The sequence below is a fragment of the Camelus bactrianus genome, chromosome 34, assembly GCF_048773025.1.
Source record: "Camelus bactrianus isolate YW-2024 breed Bactrian camel chromosome 34, ASM4877302v1, whole genome shotgun sequence".
Classification (NCBI taxonomy): domain Eukaryota; kingdom Metazoa; phylum Chordata; class Mammalia; order Artiodactyla; family Camelidae; genus Camelus; species Camelus bactrianus.
Genome location: NC_133572.1, coordinates 15,829,742 through 15,844,904, shown reverse-complemented (window position 1 = coordinate 15,844,904; position 15,163 = coordinate 15,829,742). Strand labels below are relative to the sequence as shown.

Here is a 15,163-nt window from a genome sequence, read left to right as displayed (position 1 = left end):
ACTAGAATTCATACATAATAACTTAATTGTAAATCTATAGCACTGTGTTTGTATTGTGCCAGTTTGGCCTTAATAATGATATTCTGTTTCAGAGGCTGGCGAACTTTTTCTATTAAGGGCCACGTGGTAAATATTTTCAGCTTCGCGGGCCACACACCAGCACTGCTGCAACTCCTCAACTCTGCCATTGTAACGCTAAAGCAGCCGTGTGTAAATGAATGGGCGTGGTTGTGTTCCAGTTTAACTTTACTTACAACACTGGTGATGGGTTGGATTTTCCAGGAACCATAGTTTGTGGATTCTGGTCTAAATCAGTGGTTCCCAGTATGTTGTCCCTTAGCCAGAAGCGTCAGCATCTTTTGGCATCATCTGGGAATTTGCTAGGAATGCAAATTCATGGGCCCCTCCTCAGTCACTCTGGAGGTGAGGCTCAGCCATCTGTGTTTTAGCAAAACACACCCTAAAGTTTGAGAACCACTGGTCTGGATCCTTAATATACAATGTGTGGTCCATGAGCCGGCAGCATCAGCACCACCTGGAAACGTGTTAGAAACGCGTAATTCGGGGCTTCACCTCAGAGATACTGAATCTGCATTTTAACAGGATTTTCAGGAGATTCATACACACATTCAAGTTTGAGAAGCACTGATCCAGGTGATGCCAGTGCTGCTGGTGCTCAAATACCAGTAAGGATACTGATGGTAGCAGTTGTTCATCATGTTTCAAGAAGTTCCTCATCCCTCTTTCAATAGGTAGCAACACTTGCACTAGTACTGACTTGGTTTAACTTCTGGTGGCCTGTGTCCCAGATATACCCGGTTACGTTGTGGTGGGCCCTTCCTTCCTTCCTTCCTTCCTTGCTCTCCTGCCCTCTTTTCTTTCTCCCTCCCCTCTCCCAGCCCCCTCCCACTCCCATCTCTTGGCTCTAACACATCAGGTACACAGATTGCCAGGTACTGGTCACCCACAACCCCATCCCATTAAGGGTCTTCATGCACTCTTGTATTAGAGCAGTATTTCTTAATTTTTATTTTTTTTCCCATTTTCACCCCTCTCAGGAGCCTTTGTAGACATTTTTTCCCCAACAACATCCCCCATGAAATATTGTCCACAGATATACTATTGTATGTGTTATATGTACTTTTGTGTTTTATACCTGAAAGAGTAGTTTTTTCATAACCCCTCAAACTAATTTTCACCCTCTTAAGGATAATACTGCTGTTCCTTTCCTCTTCTGTTTTTTTCCTCAATCATTATCTTTAATTTCATTGTGACATTTTGTTAGTCAGTCTATACTTAAATGTGACCAAACTGCGATGCTTATTAAAAATAACTGTACAGCTCATTCAGCAATGTTTACATCTTTAGCTATTACTAGTCAGCTTCTAACTTGGTGTTATTTTGGTCATTTTCAAAAGATACTCAAAGAAGGATTACAGAAATACGTGTATCCTCCAGAAACTTCAGAAGACTTTGAAATGGAAAACGCTTTCCCACCCATAGAGGTCATGCTTAAGGTTCATGAGAATGTCATCTTTTTTGAGGATCCTATGGTTGCAAGGTGGGATGCTGAAGGTACAGTAATGCCTTAACCAGCTTTGATAATTATGTCTCGAAAAGAGGTGTGATAATACAGATCCTTACGTCAAAACAAGAAATGCAGTGTGTAAACAGAGTTTCTAATCTTGCATATTTCTGTGCCAAATCTAGGGTCTTTGTTTTGTTTGCTCTTGATGGAAATGAATAGGGATTGGAGTTTAAAAATTTACTGAGTTTTATAACTATTAGTTCCTATATTAGTTTATTTTATCTGCCATATTCTCTGAACCGTTACTTGATGGTTATATAATTATGTTTTAAGAAAGAAGGAAATGCACAAAAATATCAAGATAGCATAGCAAATCAAAAAAAAACCCAGCAAATGAAAAGCCTACTCTCTCTTGCAATGGCCAAATAATTCAGATTGGGGTGATTAAAATTTGATTATTTTAATGTTAATAACTTATAAATTGCAAATCTTACTGCAGCCAAGTCCTAGGGAAGGGGAGTGGGCAAATGGGAAACCTGAGAAAGAGGAAAACTAGCCACCGTATGCCTCTTTATAACTTTGACTGTTGAACCATGAAATTATTGCTGATTCAAAATGTTAAATAAGTATCAATAAAGTCAGAAGTACTAACAGAAATACAAGCTAACGATTCACCAGTCATTAACAAACAGCTTATTTTGGGTTGACTGGCTAAACTCTGAAAGGCCTTGTGAATTAAGCTGTGCAGTTCTGAGGCTCTTAGGTGGAAGCTATGTAGCTTTGTCTTTAATGTGAATTATCTTACATCCTATTTATTCGTGAAAGGGTTTACACACCGGGTGATAGGGTGGAACAGATAAGACCACCAAGGCACAGAGCTATTACTTAATCTATTTAGTTATGGTGGCAGAGAATTTAGAGAATATTTTGTGCTTTAAACTTTTTTTATGATTGCTACAATACTCCACATTTTTGCTTTTATAGACATAGCCACAGATATTATTTATTTTAGAAACAATTTATGTATTAAAACAGTATGTTTCTATCAATACGTTAAACTACAAAATATATCAAAATGAGCGTTAGGTAATTTCTTCCTTTCATGTTGCTTTAGAGGTTTCACTTTTCCATTCCATTAATGGTAAGGTTCTTAAATATTTATTTATCACATTAAAATTTATTCACACTGAAAGGAAAAAAAGAAAAGAAAAAAGGACATTAATGAACTCATCTACAAAAGAAACAACACTTCCAGACATAGTAAACAGTCTTACAGTTACCGAGGACAGTGGGTGGGAAAGGGATAAATTCAAGGGTTTGAGATTTGCAAATGTTAACCACTATATATAAAAAGAGATTAAAAAACAGATTTCTTCTGTATAGCACAGGGAACCATATTCAATATCTTGTAATAATGTTTAATGAAAAAGAATATGAAAACAAGCATATGTATATCTCTTCATGACAGGGACATTATGCTGCACACCAGAAACTGACCCATGGTAACTGACTATACTTCAATAAAAAAAAAAAAAAAAATACTCACACTAAATTAGAATTCAACAAGGGAAGTTATCCCAAATGATTCAGGGAAATACAGCATGTAAAATTTGATTATGCAGTAATTATACAGCAGTAATCTGTAACTCCAGTACTTTTTAAACCATGGGGAAACTTTTTTGCCAGGAAATACTAGAAATTTGGAGAATTTATTATAGGCAATATTTAATTTTTACCTTTACAAATTAAAGTTATTTTGTTAGTGTAAAAGCAAAAAGAGGAATTATAAGTCACTTAGTTTTCCAATATAATTGTATTTGTTATATTGAATTTAAGAGTCAAGAACAGTCATTGGAACCCTCCCTGTGAGAAGAGGAGAAACCGTCCCTGTGAGAAGTGGAAATGAAGAGGGTATTCTGGGAAAGAAGTGATTCATTCACTCATTCTATAAATATGCTAAACAATAAGAAAGATAGAGATAAATGAGACGGTTCATTCCTCCAGGAGTTTTCGAAGTTGTAGGAGAGGCAGACACAGAAGAACGTCATAATACAGTGTAGCAAGGTGCTGTATAATAGATGGAGGTGGTGTGGGGCAGAACAGTGACTGGGTCAGTCTGGAGAGTTAAGGAAGGCCTTTTCCAGGATGGAAATTTAAACAGGTCCTTAAGAGACTAAGAGAACATTCACGTGTAAGTCTTTGTGTGGACATAAGTCTTCATTTCTCTTGGGTATATCCCTAAGGATGGAATTGCTGGGTCGAATGGTAAATTGATGCTTAATTGTTTAAGAAACTGCAAAATGTTTTTTCATAGTAGTCATACCATTTTACATGGCTGCCAGCAACATACGGGGTTTCCCATTTCTCCACATCCTTGCCAACATTTATTATTATCTGTTGTTGTTGTTGTTTTTCTCAATTAAAGCCACCCTGGTGGGTGTGAAATGGTACCTCGTGGTTTTAATTTGTATTTCCCTAAAGGCTGGTAATGTTGAGCATCTTTTTCATGTGTTTAATGTACTTTTGTGTATCTTCTTTGGTGAAATGTTTATTCAAATCTTATGACCATTTTTTTAAGTTGGATTGTGTTTTAGTATTGATTTATAAGAGACATAAAAGACTACCTATTATATAATTGTATTTAATGAAAAGTCCAGAAAAGGCAAATCTTCAGAGACAAGAAGTATACTAGTGGTTACCTGGGGCTGGGGTTAGGAATGGGAATTAACTATAAATGGACATAAGAGACCTTATCAGGAGGATAATAATGTTCTAAAAACCGGATGGTGGTGATGGTTGCACAGCTGGGTAAATTTACTAAAAAATAAGATAGGTGAATTTTATTTGTTAATTAAAAAAAAATTTTTTTTGAAGTACAATCTGTTACAATGTGTCAATTTCTGGTATACAACACAATGTCCCAGTCATGCATATAAATACATATATTCATTTTCATTTTTTTTTCATTAAAGGTTATTGCAAGATATTGAACATAGTTCCCTGTGCTATGCAGAATAAACTTTTTTAAAATCTGTTTTTATATATAGTGGCTAATGTTTGCAAATCTCAAACTCCCAAATTTATCCCTTCTCACCCCCTTTCTCCCAGTAACCGTAAGATTGTTTACTACGTCTGTGAGTCTGTCTCTGTTTTGTAGATGAGTTCATAGAAGAAAAGATGAGTCCTTTTTTCTTTTTTTTTTTTTTTTTAGATTCCACATATGAGTGATAAGTGAATTTTAAAGTTGTTTTTAAAAAGAAAGATGAACAGAGATTCTCTAAAAGATTAAGGAAGAGAACTCTAGGAAGAAAGAACTGCATGTGCTGAGGCTCAGAGGTATAGGATGTGGTTGGGGAAGGAAGAAAAGTGGCTAGAAACAGGTGTGAGAAGTGGCAAAGGATGAAACCAGAAATGAGAGTCAGAGCTTCATTCTGAAGGTCTCACAAGTCGTGCTGAGGGGTTTGGTCTGGATCCTGTAGACAGGAAGGAACTCCCAGGAAAGTTGACTTTTTGTTGAGATTCTACTCAATCAGTCCATTAGTCAATTAATGTGAAAAATCAGTTAATACACATTGTAGTAATTGAGGTGGTTTCTTTCACCTGATTTTTGTAGAGGGAAAAATGAAACTAATGTCACATTCTTCCTAATTATAAAGGTAAACACTGGAAGACTGATGGCATCAGCAATGTGTCTTACCAACCAGAAGACAGACTTATAACATTCAGCCTGGAAACCTTTGGCCCTGTTACCTTGATTCAAGATGCTCACGTTAACATGCCGTACCAGTCATGGGAGCTAAGGCCACTTGATGTGAATAAAGTACTTTTGACTGTGACTACAGTATTTACTGAGATTCAAATACAAATTAAGGTAAACCACTGTTGTAGCAAGTCAAATCAAAGAGGGAAGCCTCCTTGGGGACTGTAAGACAGTGTCCAAGCAGTCAGTCATGGTGATTTACATATTGAAATATGTCTTTCATAAAAATATTTAAAATATACCTTGAGCTATAATTTCTAAATGAAATATTAATTGAATCAATAGTAATAACATGTAATAAGTAAAGTGCAAATCGGTACCCTAAAGTTTCTAGGAATAGACCAATTGATGAAGCTACAGGCCTGGTTGCAGTATGACTGTCAGAGTTTTTGATCCATTCGAAAGAGGCTTCTGGGTCTTACCACCCAGCCACTTGAAATCCCTTTTGAGGCTGGTCTCTGAATGAGCCACCGTTGCCCACTACACAGTCTGAAATGGAGAGAGACAGAAAGTAGATTTAGCGGGCACCTGAGGCTGAGGGTGGAAATGGGGACTAACTATAAATGGGTATAAGGGATTTTTTTAGGGGGATGAAAGTGTTCTAAAACTGATTTATGGTGATAGTTGCACCACTCAGTAAAGTTACCAAAAAAATTATTGGACTGTGCACTTGAAATGGGTCGACTTTAGAGTATGTAAAATACACCTCGTGAAAGTTGTTTTTAAAAAGAGAGAGAAAGAGAACCTGAAATTCCTTATGAATGTGCCAGGAAGGCTGAAATAGCATCAGATTTTGCTTTTAAAGTCAGATGAGAGAGTGAACTCTGCACACCTTCAGACCGCCACCTTGTAAACGTTAAACCTGGAAAATAATTTTGCATTATTATGTTAAAATTTTATATGTATAAAAAATTATGATCCTTAAAAGTTGCAACACATTGTTGCACACACAGTATGCACATATTCACACTTCAGTATGAACATATGCACTACTCTTGGATCATAATGTATAAAATAGGAGACCAGATAGATACTTTAGTTCAATCTCTTGATTGCTCTGATAAGCCCAAAAAGAGGCGATAAACTGCTTAAGGTAACGTGAAGACTTTGTGCTGAAGCTTTTGGATCAGACCTAAAACATATCTGTCCTATATCCTTTTTAATATAGGATAAAACAGGATTTTTAAAAAATAGGATAAAGAACCTAACAGCTGGAACTGAAATGATAATGAGGTAACAATTTAACTTACTTATAGAAAAGGTTGTTTTTTCTCCTTGAAACTAGGAAAACCTCTGTAAGTTAGCTTCAATCAAACTAAGTAACAAAAGGCATTCTTCTGCTTTGGAAGAAAAGTGGATGTCTCCTGTTTCTTTCATTATTGCTTTGAAAGAAGCTGGATTGAATATCTTCCCAACCGGACACTCTCATTTTTATGTTGTTACAAACTATAAGGTAAGAATGACTCTTTCCAAATTTAATGTGATGGACACTTGGAATGTTAGCAAGTATTAAGTATTATAGAAATCCTAAGGTACACCATGTTTTCTACATTCACTTACATAAGATTACAGTTAGAAAGAAAGGAATGTATGTAGAATCTTAAAAAAGATAAAAGGAATTCATCTGCAAAACAGACTCACAGACATAGTAAACAGTCTTATGGTTACGGGAGAAAGGAGGTGGGAAGGGATAAATTGGGGAGTTTGAGATTTGCCAATGTTAGCCACTATATATAAAAATAGATTTAAAAAGTATTTCTTCTGTATAGCACAGGGAACTATATTCAATATCTTGTAATAACCTTCAATGAAAAAGAATATGAAAATGAGCATATGCATGTATATGTATGATTGAAACATTATGCTGTACACCAGAAATTGACACATTGTAACTGACTATATACTTCAATTTTTTAAAAAAAGAAGAAAGAAAGGAAAAAATGACAAAACCAGAAATCCGGAGTTCTCTCAAATTTAATCTTCCCCAAGAAAGTAAGCCTGTAGTACGACCTTCATGTTAATGCATGGAGCACAACCCCAGCTGGTCAGTTTAGTGCAGAGGTAGTCTGAGCAACTTCGTTTTATGTATTTTCTTTCTTCCTCCAGACTGGATATATGTAAGATTTCTTAAAAGAGTATATGACGTAGCAGTTTCCCAAACATGATAAATCAGGCAAAATTAAACATACGGGGACCAGTGTACAAAACCCACTTCTTTCGGTTTCTTGGCAGAGCCTCCCTGTCTGCAGACTTACGTTACTCGTAAGGCTTTAGTTAACTGAGATGCTTGCATGTTAAACTGAGCTCCTTGAGGGCGAGGACCATTTCTTAATCAACGTTGGTTCTTCTAGTTAGCCCACTCCTAGAATACAGTGCATGTTTGGCAAACATTTATCACATATGAATGAAGACAAAGTAGCTTCTAATCATGAAAGGTGTTTTGGGCAGAAGAGTTCTATACTCAAGAACAAATTTATAATATACCAGAAAATGACAATATAGGTAGACAGAATATTTGAAATAATTGTATCAATAAGAGCATGTACATAAATGAGTAGGGAAAAAAAAAACTACCTGGGTTTTAGTAACTCAAACTGCCAATTACTCTACAAATGCTGAATACACTATTCATCTTACCAGAATATAGTATTCAAGAATTTTTTTCTGAACCCCTATATTCTAGACATTGTTTTAGATGCTTAGGAAACTGAATAAAACAAAGGTTCCTGCCCTTGTGGAGCTTACATTCTAGTAGAGAGAGGCAAAAGTAAATAATAAACGTGATAAACAAAATTATCCTGTATGTCAAAAGGGGATGCGTGGTATGGGAGAAAGAAAATGTAGATCAGGAATAGTGGGGTTAGGGCAGCAATCAGTATTAAGTAGGGTGTGGGGGAGGGGGCTCAGTGAGAAGGTAAGACGGAGCAAAACCTCACGGTGGGGAAGTTAGCCAAGCTGGTATCTCTAGAAGGATGGCAGCTTCCAGGTAGAGAGAGGAGCTGAAACAAGGGCCCTGAGGGAGTGTGTCTGGGGACTAGAGGGACAGCACGGAGGCGGGGAGCCGGGAGAGCCAAGGGAGGAGGAGGTCGGAGAGAGAACGGGGTGTGGGGGGGACGTCAGGTCGCAGAGGCCCTCATGGAGGATTGTGGATTCTACTCTGGGAGAAGGGGGACGCCGCTGCCCGTTTTGAGAAAGAAGGCATGAGATCTTAGAGTTTAAGTGCCTCTCTCCGTGTTGAGAGCAGACGAGACTGTAGGAGGCCAGGGATGGAAGGGAGACTTGAGAGGCGCCATGAGCCACAATATTGGTTTTTATTTTGACAGCTTCCTTTGGTAGAAATGAAAGCTTATCGACAAATGGCCCTGCTAAGTTCCGCTTTTGCATTTAGTTGGAGCAGGTGGAATACAGAATGTGATCCTAAAAATGTTGTATTTAAGGTATAGTATGCAAAACCCCATTAAACTACTTTGCCCTCCCAAAGAAGATAAAGTACTGAAAAGCTAAATGAACGTAGACCATGGTTTCTCCTCTTAAAAGGTGAAAACATTAACATTCAAAATGGAGTTTTAAAACTTCATTTTTCTTTATTTTTGTCAAAACTATAAAACCAAACCATGTAAAGGTTATGCCTTCGCTGTCCATTATGGTATCAAATGCTCTTGATTTTAGGTTAGCGTCCTTATCTCCCTTCACACCAACTTAAGAGCAGATGAAGCCTTTCATGAGACTGTATCTGTGATTCACAAACTTCCTCTGAGAGGGTTAGGCTTCCAGTTTAACTTTCTGGCCCATTTCTACTGCTTGATTTAAAAAAAAAAAAAGAAGTATCTTACCAATTCTACAAGTTGACTGATGAGTATTTTATCATAAATGAGTCACCCTATTTATTTATCCTGTTCATTATGTGTTTCTCCCATTAGAATGTAAGCTCCTTGAAGACAAGATTCTGTTGTTGCAGTTGTTTGTTATTTATTAATGCAGTTGGTTATTTTCCCTTAGTTTTGTTGTTGTTATAGCCCCAGCACCTAGAACAGTACCTGGCACTTGAAGCCATTCAATAAATACTTTTCAGAGAATTAATACATTTTGATAAGCTCCATAAACACCAAGATATAAACAGTTCCATGCTTAAAAAAAAAAAAGGAGACGTTAAGAATGTTTCTTTTAATGTTGGCAATTTGGGGAACTCAGTTACGCCCTTCAGATAAGACTTTCTGCTGCCAAAATACCTCATAGAGAAATCTGTTCAGTTCCTCTTCTAATTTTCTTCAGGTGCGGGAACACCTTACAAAAGAAGAACCTAGTCAGAATCCTAACTGGAACTTTCTAATGTTTAGCGGTGACAGGGCCCAAAGTCTCAAGATCAACGAATCCAGTGAGGCATTCTCTAAAGCCCTCAAAGAAGAAACTGAGTTTCATTCTACTTTATATCACATGGTGAAGGATTTTGCTTCTAAAGAAGCAATGGAGAAAGTCAGGCTTTCCAGCTGTCAGTTTATTGACTCTGTATGCCATCTGCTCCTCTCAACTAGGTTACTCAGCTATTCTTAAATCCCCCCTGATAAATGTTACTCAGTATGAAGAAAGGATCAGGCAACTTGGAGAAAAATCAGGTATTTCATCAATAAAGTAGAATGAGTGAGTATTTTTCAAATAGGCTATTAAAAGATCTAATCAGTATTTTATATACTCAAATTTTTTTTTTAAGAATTAGGGATTTTTCCCTATGTATACTTAGCCTACTGAGAGTTCCAACTTTTGACTGTATGAAAATTTGAATGGTTCTTTATTTCAATAAATTTTAACAAACAATAATATCTCCTCCTCAAAAAGTTCATTAAAAAGTCATAGGCAGCCTTCCTCCCCATTGTACTTCAGTGAGGAAGGCAGTCACAAAAAGGGGGGGAATATAAAATATCTTACAGTCATTCTGAGAACCTCTGGTTCCACGCTATAATCTCCCAGCTAAAAGTTACTAGTTTACAAACTTCAGATACTGAAACTTTAAAAAAAAAAAAAAAATCTAGACACACATTGGGATGTGCTGCAGTCACACTGGTGGTGGCCCATTGTGCTGGAGTCTGGTAAATGGCCACAAGATATGTTCCAGAGACATCCAGGAGTCCCCAGCCTGTGTGGGCGCCGCATCCACGGATTTCTGGAAGAATCGGCCTGTGAAGAAGCTCATCAGCGCCGCAAACAGCACAATGAGCGCGACAGAAAGCCAGAGTGCCCTGTTGGCCTCTCTGATGGAAGTCTTGAGGCTCGTTGCCCAGGAAGCTATTGTGCCATAACTACAAGGAAAACACAGATTCAGAATTCAGTCTCTTGTTAGAAACACTCCTTTTGTCAACAGTAATCAAGTCACACATCTGCCCTGCAGTCCACCGACACCGCCTTGTAATGTGCTTCATAATGTGGTCTATCATCTTGGCTTTGCCACAATCTACACACCCCTTTATAATTTTTAAATTATAAGAGTTAAAGAAATGTTGTGGTAGGTAAATATCTGAAAATTATGTGATTTAGGCATTATTTAACTCCTAACAAGTACATGTGAGTATTAATTCCATTCTTTCAACCAGGTAAGACAACTTACATTCTTGTGGAAACAAAAATGTTACTTACTGGGTAGAGCAGGATACGTGTGTGTGTGTCATATGAATGTACATAGAAACGTGTCACTTATTTCTTACCAGGCCCTGGGCTTTTGCTGTACTGAAATTTAAACTCTTTTAAGAAATACCCACCAAAACAAGCTTATTATATTAGCATTGCATAAGTCTTTGAAAATAGTTAACTCTGTGTTAGACACTGTGCTGAGTATTTTACATGCTAATTCATTTAATCATGACAACAAAACAGTGACATAGGGACCATTATCATCCTTATTTTTTAGACGAAGAAATCGGTGCTCAAAAATGAATGAATTTGCCCAGGTCACGTAGCTGGTTAGAGAGCTAGAATTCGAGCTGGGCCATCTGGCTCCAAGGGCAGGTTCTTCACGCTGTGGACGCTCCTGCCTCTTGTGGCCCACAGTTTCAGGGATAATTCTTGTAGACCTTACAGAGTTTGTTATTCATCTTAAATTTAACAATTTGAAAGCTCTTTTAGTAAAGAAATATAATTAAGATGATTAATGCTAACCCTGCCTTACCTCTCCCCATTCCACCAAAATGGTATTATTTAGCAAGTAGACAACTTACATCGAAGATACATCCCATTTTGATGGATTATTTTTCTTTTCAGAAAGACTGGGCTTTCTTGTCCTTTCTACTGCTTCTTCTCCAGGTGGTTCTGAGTCATCTTTAGTTCTGTAAATATTGTTTTTAAATATTAAACTATGGACAATGTGCTATAATTATTTATAAAATAATGCTAAATTTTATGGTATTAGTAAGACAGCTCACAGGTATGTGTTTTGCTTTAGAAAGATTTGATAAATATCTAATTCTGAAAGTCAAATCAGCAAATTGATATTTTTAATCATTCATAGGAATTTAATTTTTAAAAGTAACTTTTTGTATTTAGAAACATAGCAAATGTTTGTTGTAAATAGTTGGGGTGCTAGCCAAAGAACAAATAAAAGGGGGAGATGTACAAAGAGCATGTCGGTCAATTCTCACCACTCACAATTAACCAGGGTTATTACTGCGATTCCTTTCCCTGTGTGTGTGCAGAACCACACTTTGAAAAACAAGTGTAGATGCCACTGTGTATTTTCTTCTTCAACGTGTAGTACAATTTTTCTCATTAAGCATTCGTTTACCACATTTTTTATATTCTATATTAACAATTGATTTTACTCTTTCCTCTGTAGGCTTTTTGAGCAATGCTAAATTCGAGTAACATCAAAGTGTCATTTCTTCTTTCTCTAAAGAAATCTTAATTTTAAAAGTGTTTATGAAAATATGTTTAGTATAAAACTAGCTAAAATAAATAGTACTCAGTGAGCTGGGGAAACAACAGTTGGGTTGACCGTATTTTAAGTAAAATCGTATTATCTAAAGAGGCACCTTTTACATGAACAAAACTTAATTGTTTCATTGCTCATGTTTCATGTTCACTGTTAACTTCCTTGGAATTTGAATATTGAAACCCCAAACTCAAAATCCCCTCACAATTGCCAAAGGGAACTGTGCCTCAAAGTTTCTGTTTTTGTTTTTCAGTCAGCCATCTATAGAGAATGCATGGGGTAGATTCTAGTTTGATTTTTAAAGGAAACAAGGCCCAAGAGCCAGAATTCTTGTAAGAGCCTCAAGGTTTCAGTCTTTTGTTTGCAGAGACTTCTCAGTAGAAATCATACTATACTAACAAAAATTTAAAAGTAGATTATAGTCTTTTCAAGGAAACTCTTGTTTTTTTTTAAACCCAGATCAGAAAATATCCATTATGTTAACTCTAAATCTAAAAAAAGTTTTCAATACATGCAGTAGGCTCCCAGGATTATAATTTTTTTTTTTGAAAAAAGGACCGAGGGTAGGCGCTGTGTCTTTTTCATCTTTATATCCTTTAGGCTTGATAAGCACGTAATGAACATGTGAAAAATGAACTTAAAGTTGTTTCATTAAGATCTCTCCAGATGAGGAAGCTGAGACCAAATAAAGTTAAGCAATTTGTCCAACATCACCCAAGCATTTCCTCATGGCTCTCCCTCTTGCCTTCTTCCTTTCACTATAGAAGGTGAATTTTTACTTGTTAAACTTGCTAGGTACAGAGATAGCAATAGAGAATTTTATGTCTTCCCTACTCCTCATTTACTTAAAGGGAAGACAGATGTATATATATAATGCACATACATTATGTGTGTGCCTATATGTTGTACATAATTCATCTAAGTTGATGGACATTTTATTTTCGTGGCTCTTTACTGACCTTTCCTCCTGAAGGCAAGAAACCTAAATAGGAAAAAAATTATCCTCACAAATCTGGCAAATTCGTCTTTTCTAACTTAAGACTTCAAACCTTGCAGTACAGAGTACCACAAGAGTGAATGTATTCACAAGTAACATTTATATAGTGCTTTATAGTTTGTAAACGCCTTACACACTGAATTATCTTTTTGATGACGCAGGATTGAGCTCATCTCTGTAGAATGAAAGTGACCCCCACTGTTTATGCCCCAGTCACGTCAGGTTAATAAACACATTAAGCTTCACCTACTTTAGTTCACATTTTTCTTCTTCAGCATCTGCCCAGGAATAGGTGCTAATAAATCGATGTAATGAGGGACGATGTTCACTCTGCTTTGAGCCCAATATACGCCTAAATAAAGATGATTATAGCCACTTGTCAAATTGGATACTTCTGTAGCCATTATCAATTATTTTCCACTACCTAAGCCAATACAAAAATGATGCGTTCTCATTTTTATCTTGGCATATTCACACAACACTTACAAGAAAACAATTTCATGATCATATACCAATTTTTACAATTATTCCACATGTGCTCTGTACAAATCACATGTTACTATATCACTTCTTTCAAACATTTCCTTCAGCCCAATTATAAAACAGTAAGTTTCCCAAAAGGCCACCATGAAAGTACACTTACCAACTGCTTGACCTCCGATTGAATCGGTCATTATTTTCCATCCCAGCCATCTTTAACGTTCAGACATTAAGGAAATAATAAAATATGAATTTAGTGAAGTAAATTTATATTTTGTCACATGCAAATGAATTTGCTTTGGACTAAGAACGCTTAAGAATTTGCTTACCATTCCCGCATTTCCAATATTTCTGGGCAAAGAGGCAATGGTCACTCTTCGAAGAGAAGATGGCTACCCAAAGGGGGAAAATGTACGTTTAGAAAATTCTCAGTATTTTGCCCTTGTGTGAAAGACTGATGAATATTCTTGTATGTACACATCCATACACTTGACCACTGCTGAGTTAAACTGTAGACATATTTTCAAAGATTTTGTTATGGCCAAAATTGTCTTCCAGAAATATTCCACCAATTTATTTTATTTGGGGGTGGGGGAGGGGGCAAGCAATAACAACTTTATTTGTTAAACCCGCAGGCCGTGGAGATGGTGGACCAACATCCAAAAGAACCATCTTGCCTGGGTTTGGATACTAGTCTCTTTCTTTAATAAATTTATATTCCACCTTCTCCAACCATGGATGAGTATAATTTTTACCAATCAAGTAAGGAATATAAGGTTTTCTGTTTAGGTTTCTAGTAATAAGTCCACTGTTTTTCTATGCTGAATAACCATGTGTGTGTGTGTGTGATATATCTGCTCTGAGAACCACCTATATATTTTGCCTACATTAATTTTGTTAATATTTCTGGCAGAATTTTTTTCTTTTTTGCTGTTAATGCAGCCGAATCTCTTCTCTTTTGCTACTGTTTCTTTTAAGCTTGGGAAGGTTTTCCCCACTTCAAGAGGAGTTAAATATGCACCTGTTTTCAAGCATTCTTTTCATGGTTTCATTTTTTCCATTTAACATATTTAAGAATGAGTATGACATTTTAATAAATGGATATATTTATACATCAGCCTTGAGATTTGTACAGGAAAATGTTATATTTTGTGGCTCTTAAAGTTTAAATAAGTAGAACTTCAGAAAATAAAAGTATCTTAAACATAGGAAATAAAGAAGTTTTATGTGAATTCTTTTCTTAAACCACCAAACCTAATTGAATTTTATAGGTTAGTTGAACATCAAGATATCAAATTGTGGTCCAGAAACCTGAGTTCTAATCATGGTTCTGTCACTACATAATCATAACTAATTACTCTGTGAAACTGATTTTCCTTATCTGTGAAAAAGAGATTTAGATGGGATGATTTTTAAATTACTTGCTCAAAAGTTCGATGAAAAAATTCTGTGAAATCCTGATTTTCAAACTAATGAAAACTG

The 15,163-nt window shown here is 36.3% G+C and overlaps 2 protein-coding genes across 9 annotated transcripts in view; one reads left to right on the top strand and one right to left on the bottom strand.

The window, feature by feature from the left end:
• Positions 1–10,103, top strand: part of DNAI7 (dynein axonemal intermediate chain 7) — a 58,876-nt gene extending 48,773 nt beyond the window's left edge. For all 7 annotated transcript variants that reach the window (XM_045510302.2, XM_045510301.2, XM_045510304.2 and 4 more), the window contains 5 exons: positions 1,419–1,575; positions 5,185–5,399; positions 6,574–6,741; positions 8,612–8,725; positions 9,561–10,103. In XM_045510302.2, coding sequence (XP_045366258.2) covers positions 1,419–1,575; positions 5,185–5,399; positions 6,574–6,741; positions 8,612–8,725; positions 9,561–9,839 — 933 coding nt within the window. In that variant the 3' untranslated portion in view covers positions 9,840–10,103. The remainder of the gene's footprint in view (positions 1–1,418; positions 1,576–5,184; positions 5,400–6,573; positions 6,742–8,611; positions 8,726–9,560) is intronic.
• IRAG2 (inositol 1,4,5-triphosphate receptor associated 2) overlaps positions 7,245–15,163 on the bottom strand; it is a 73,506-nt gene continuing 65,587 nt past the window's right edge. For both annotated transcript variants that reach the window (XM_010946525.3, XM_074357400.1), the window contains 5 exons: positions 14,011–14,073; positions 13,845–13,894; positions 13,452–13,553; positions 11,495–11,602; positions 7,245–10,582 (listed from right to left, as the gene is read on the bottom strand). In XM_010946525.3, coding sequence (XP_010944827.3) covers positions 10,339–10,582; positions 11,495–11,602; positions 13,452–13,553; positions 13,845–13,894; positions 14,011–14,073 — 567 coding nt within the window. In that variant the 3' untranslated portion in view covers positions 7,245–10,338. The remainder of the gene's footprint in view (positions 10,583–11,494; positions 11,603–13,451; positions 13,554–13,844; positions 13,895–14,010; positions 14,074–15,163) is intronic.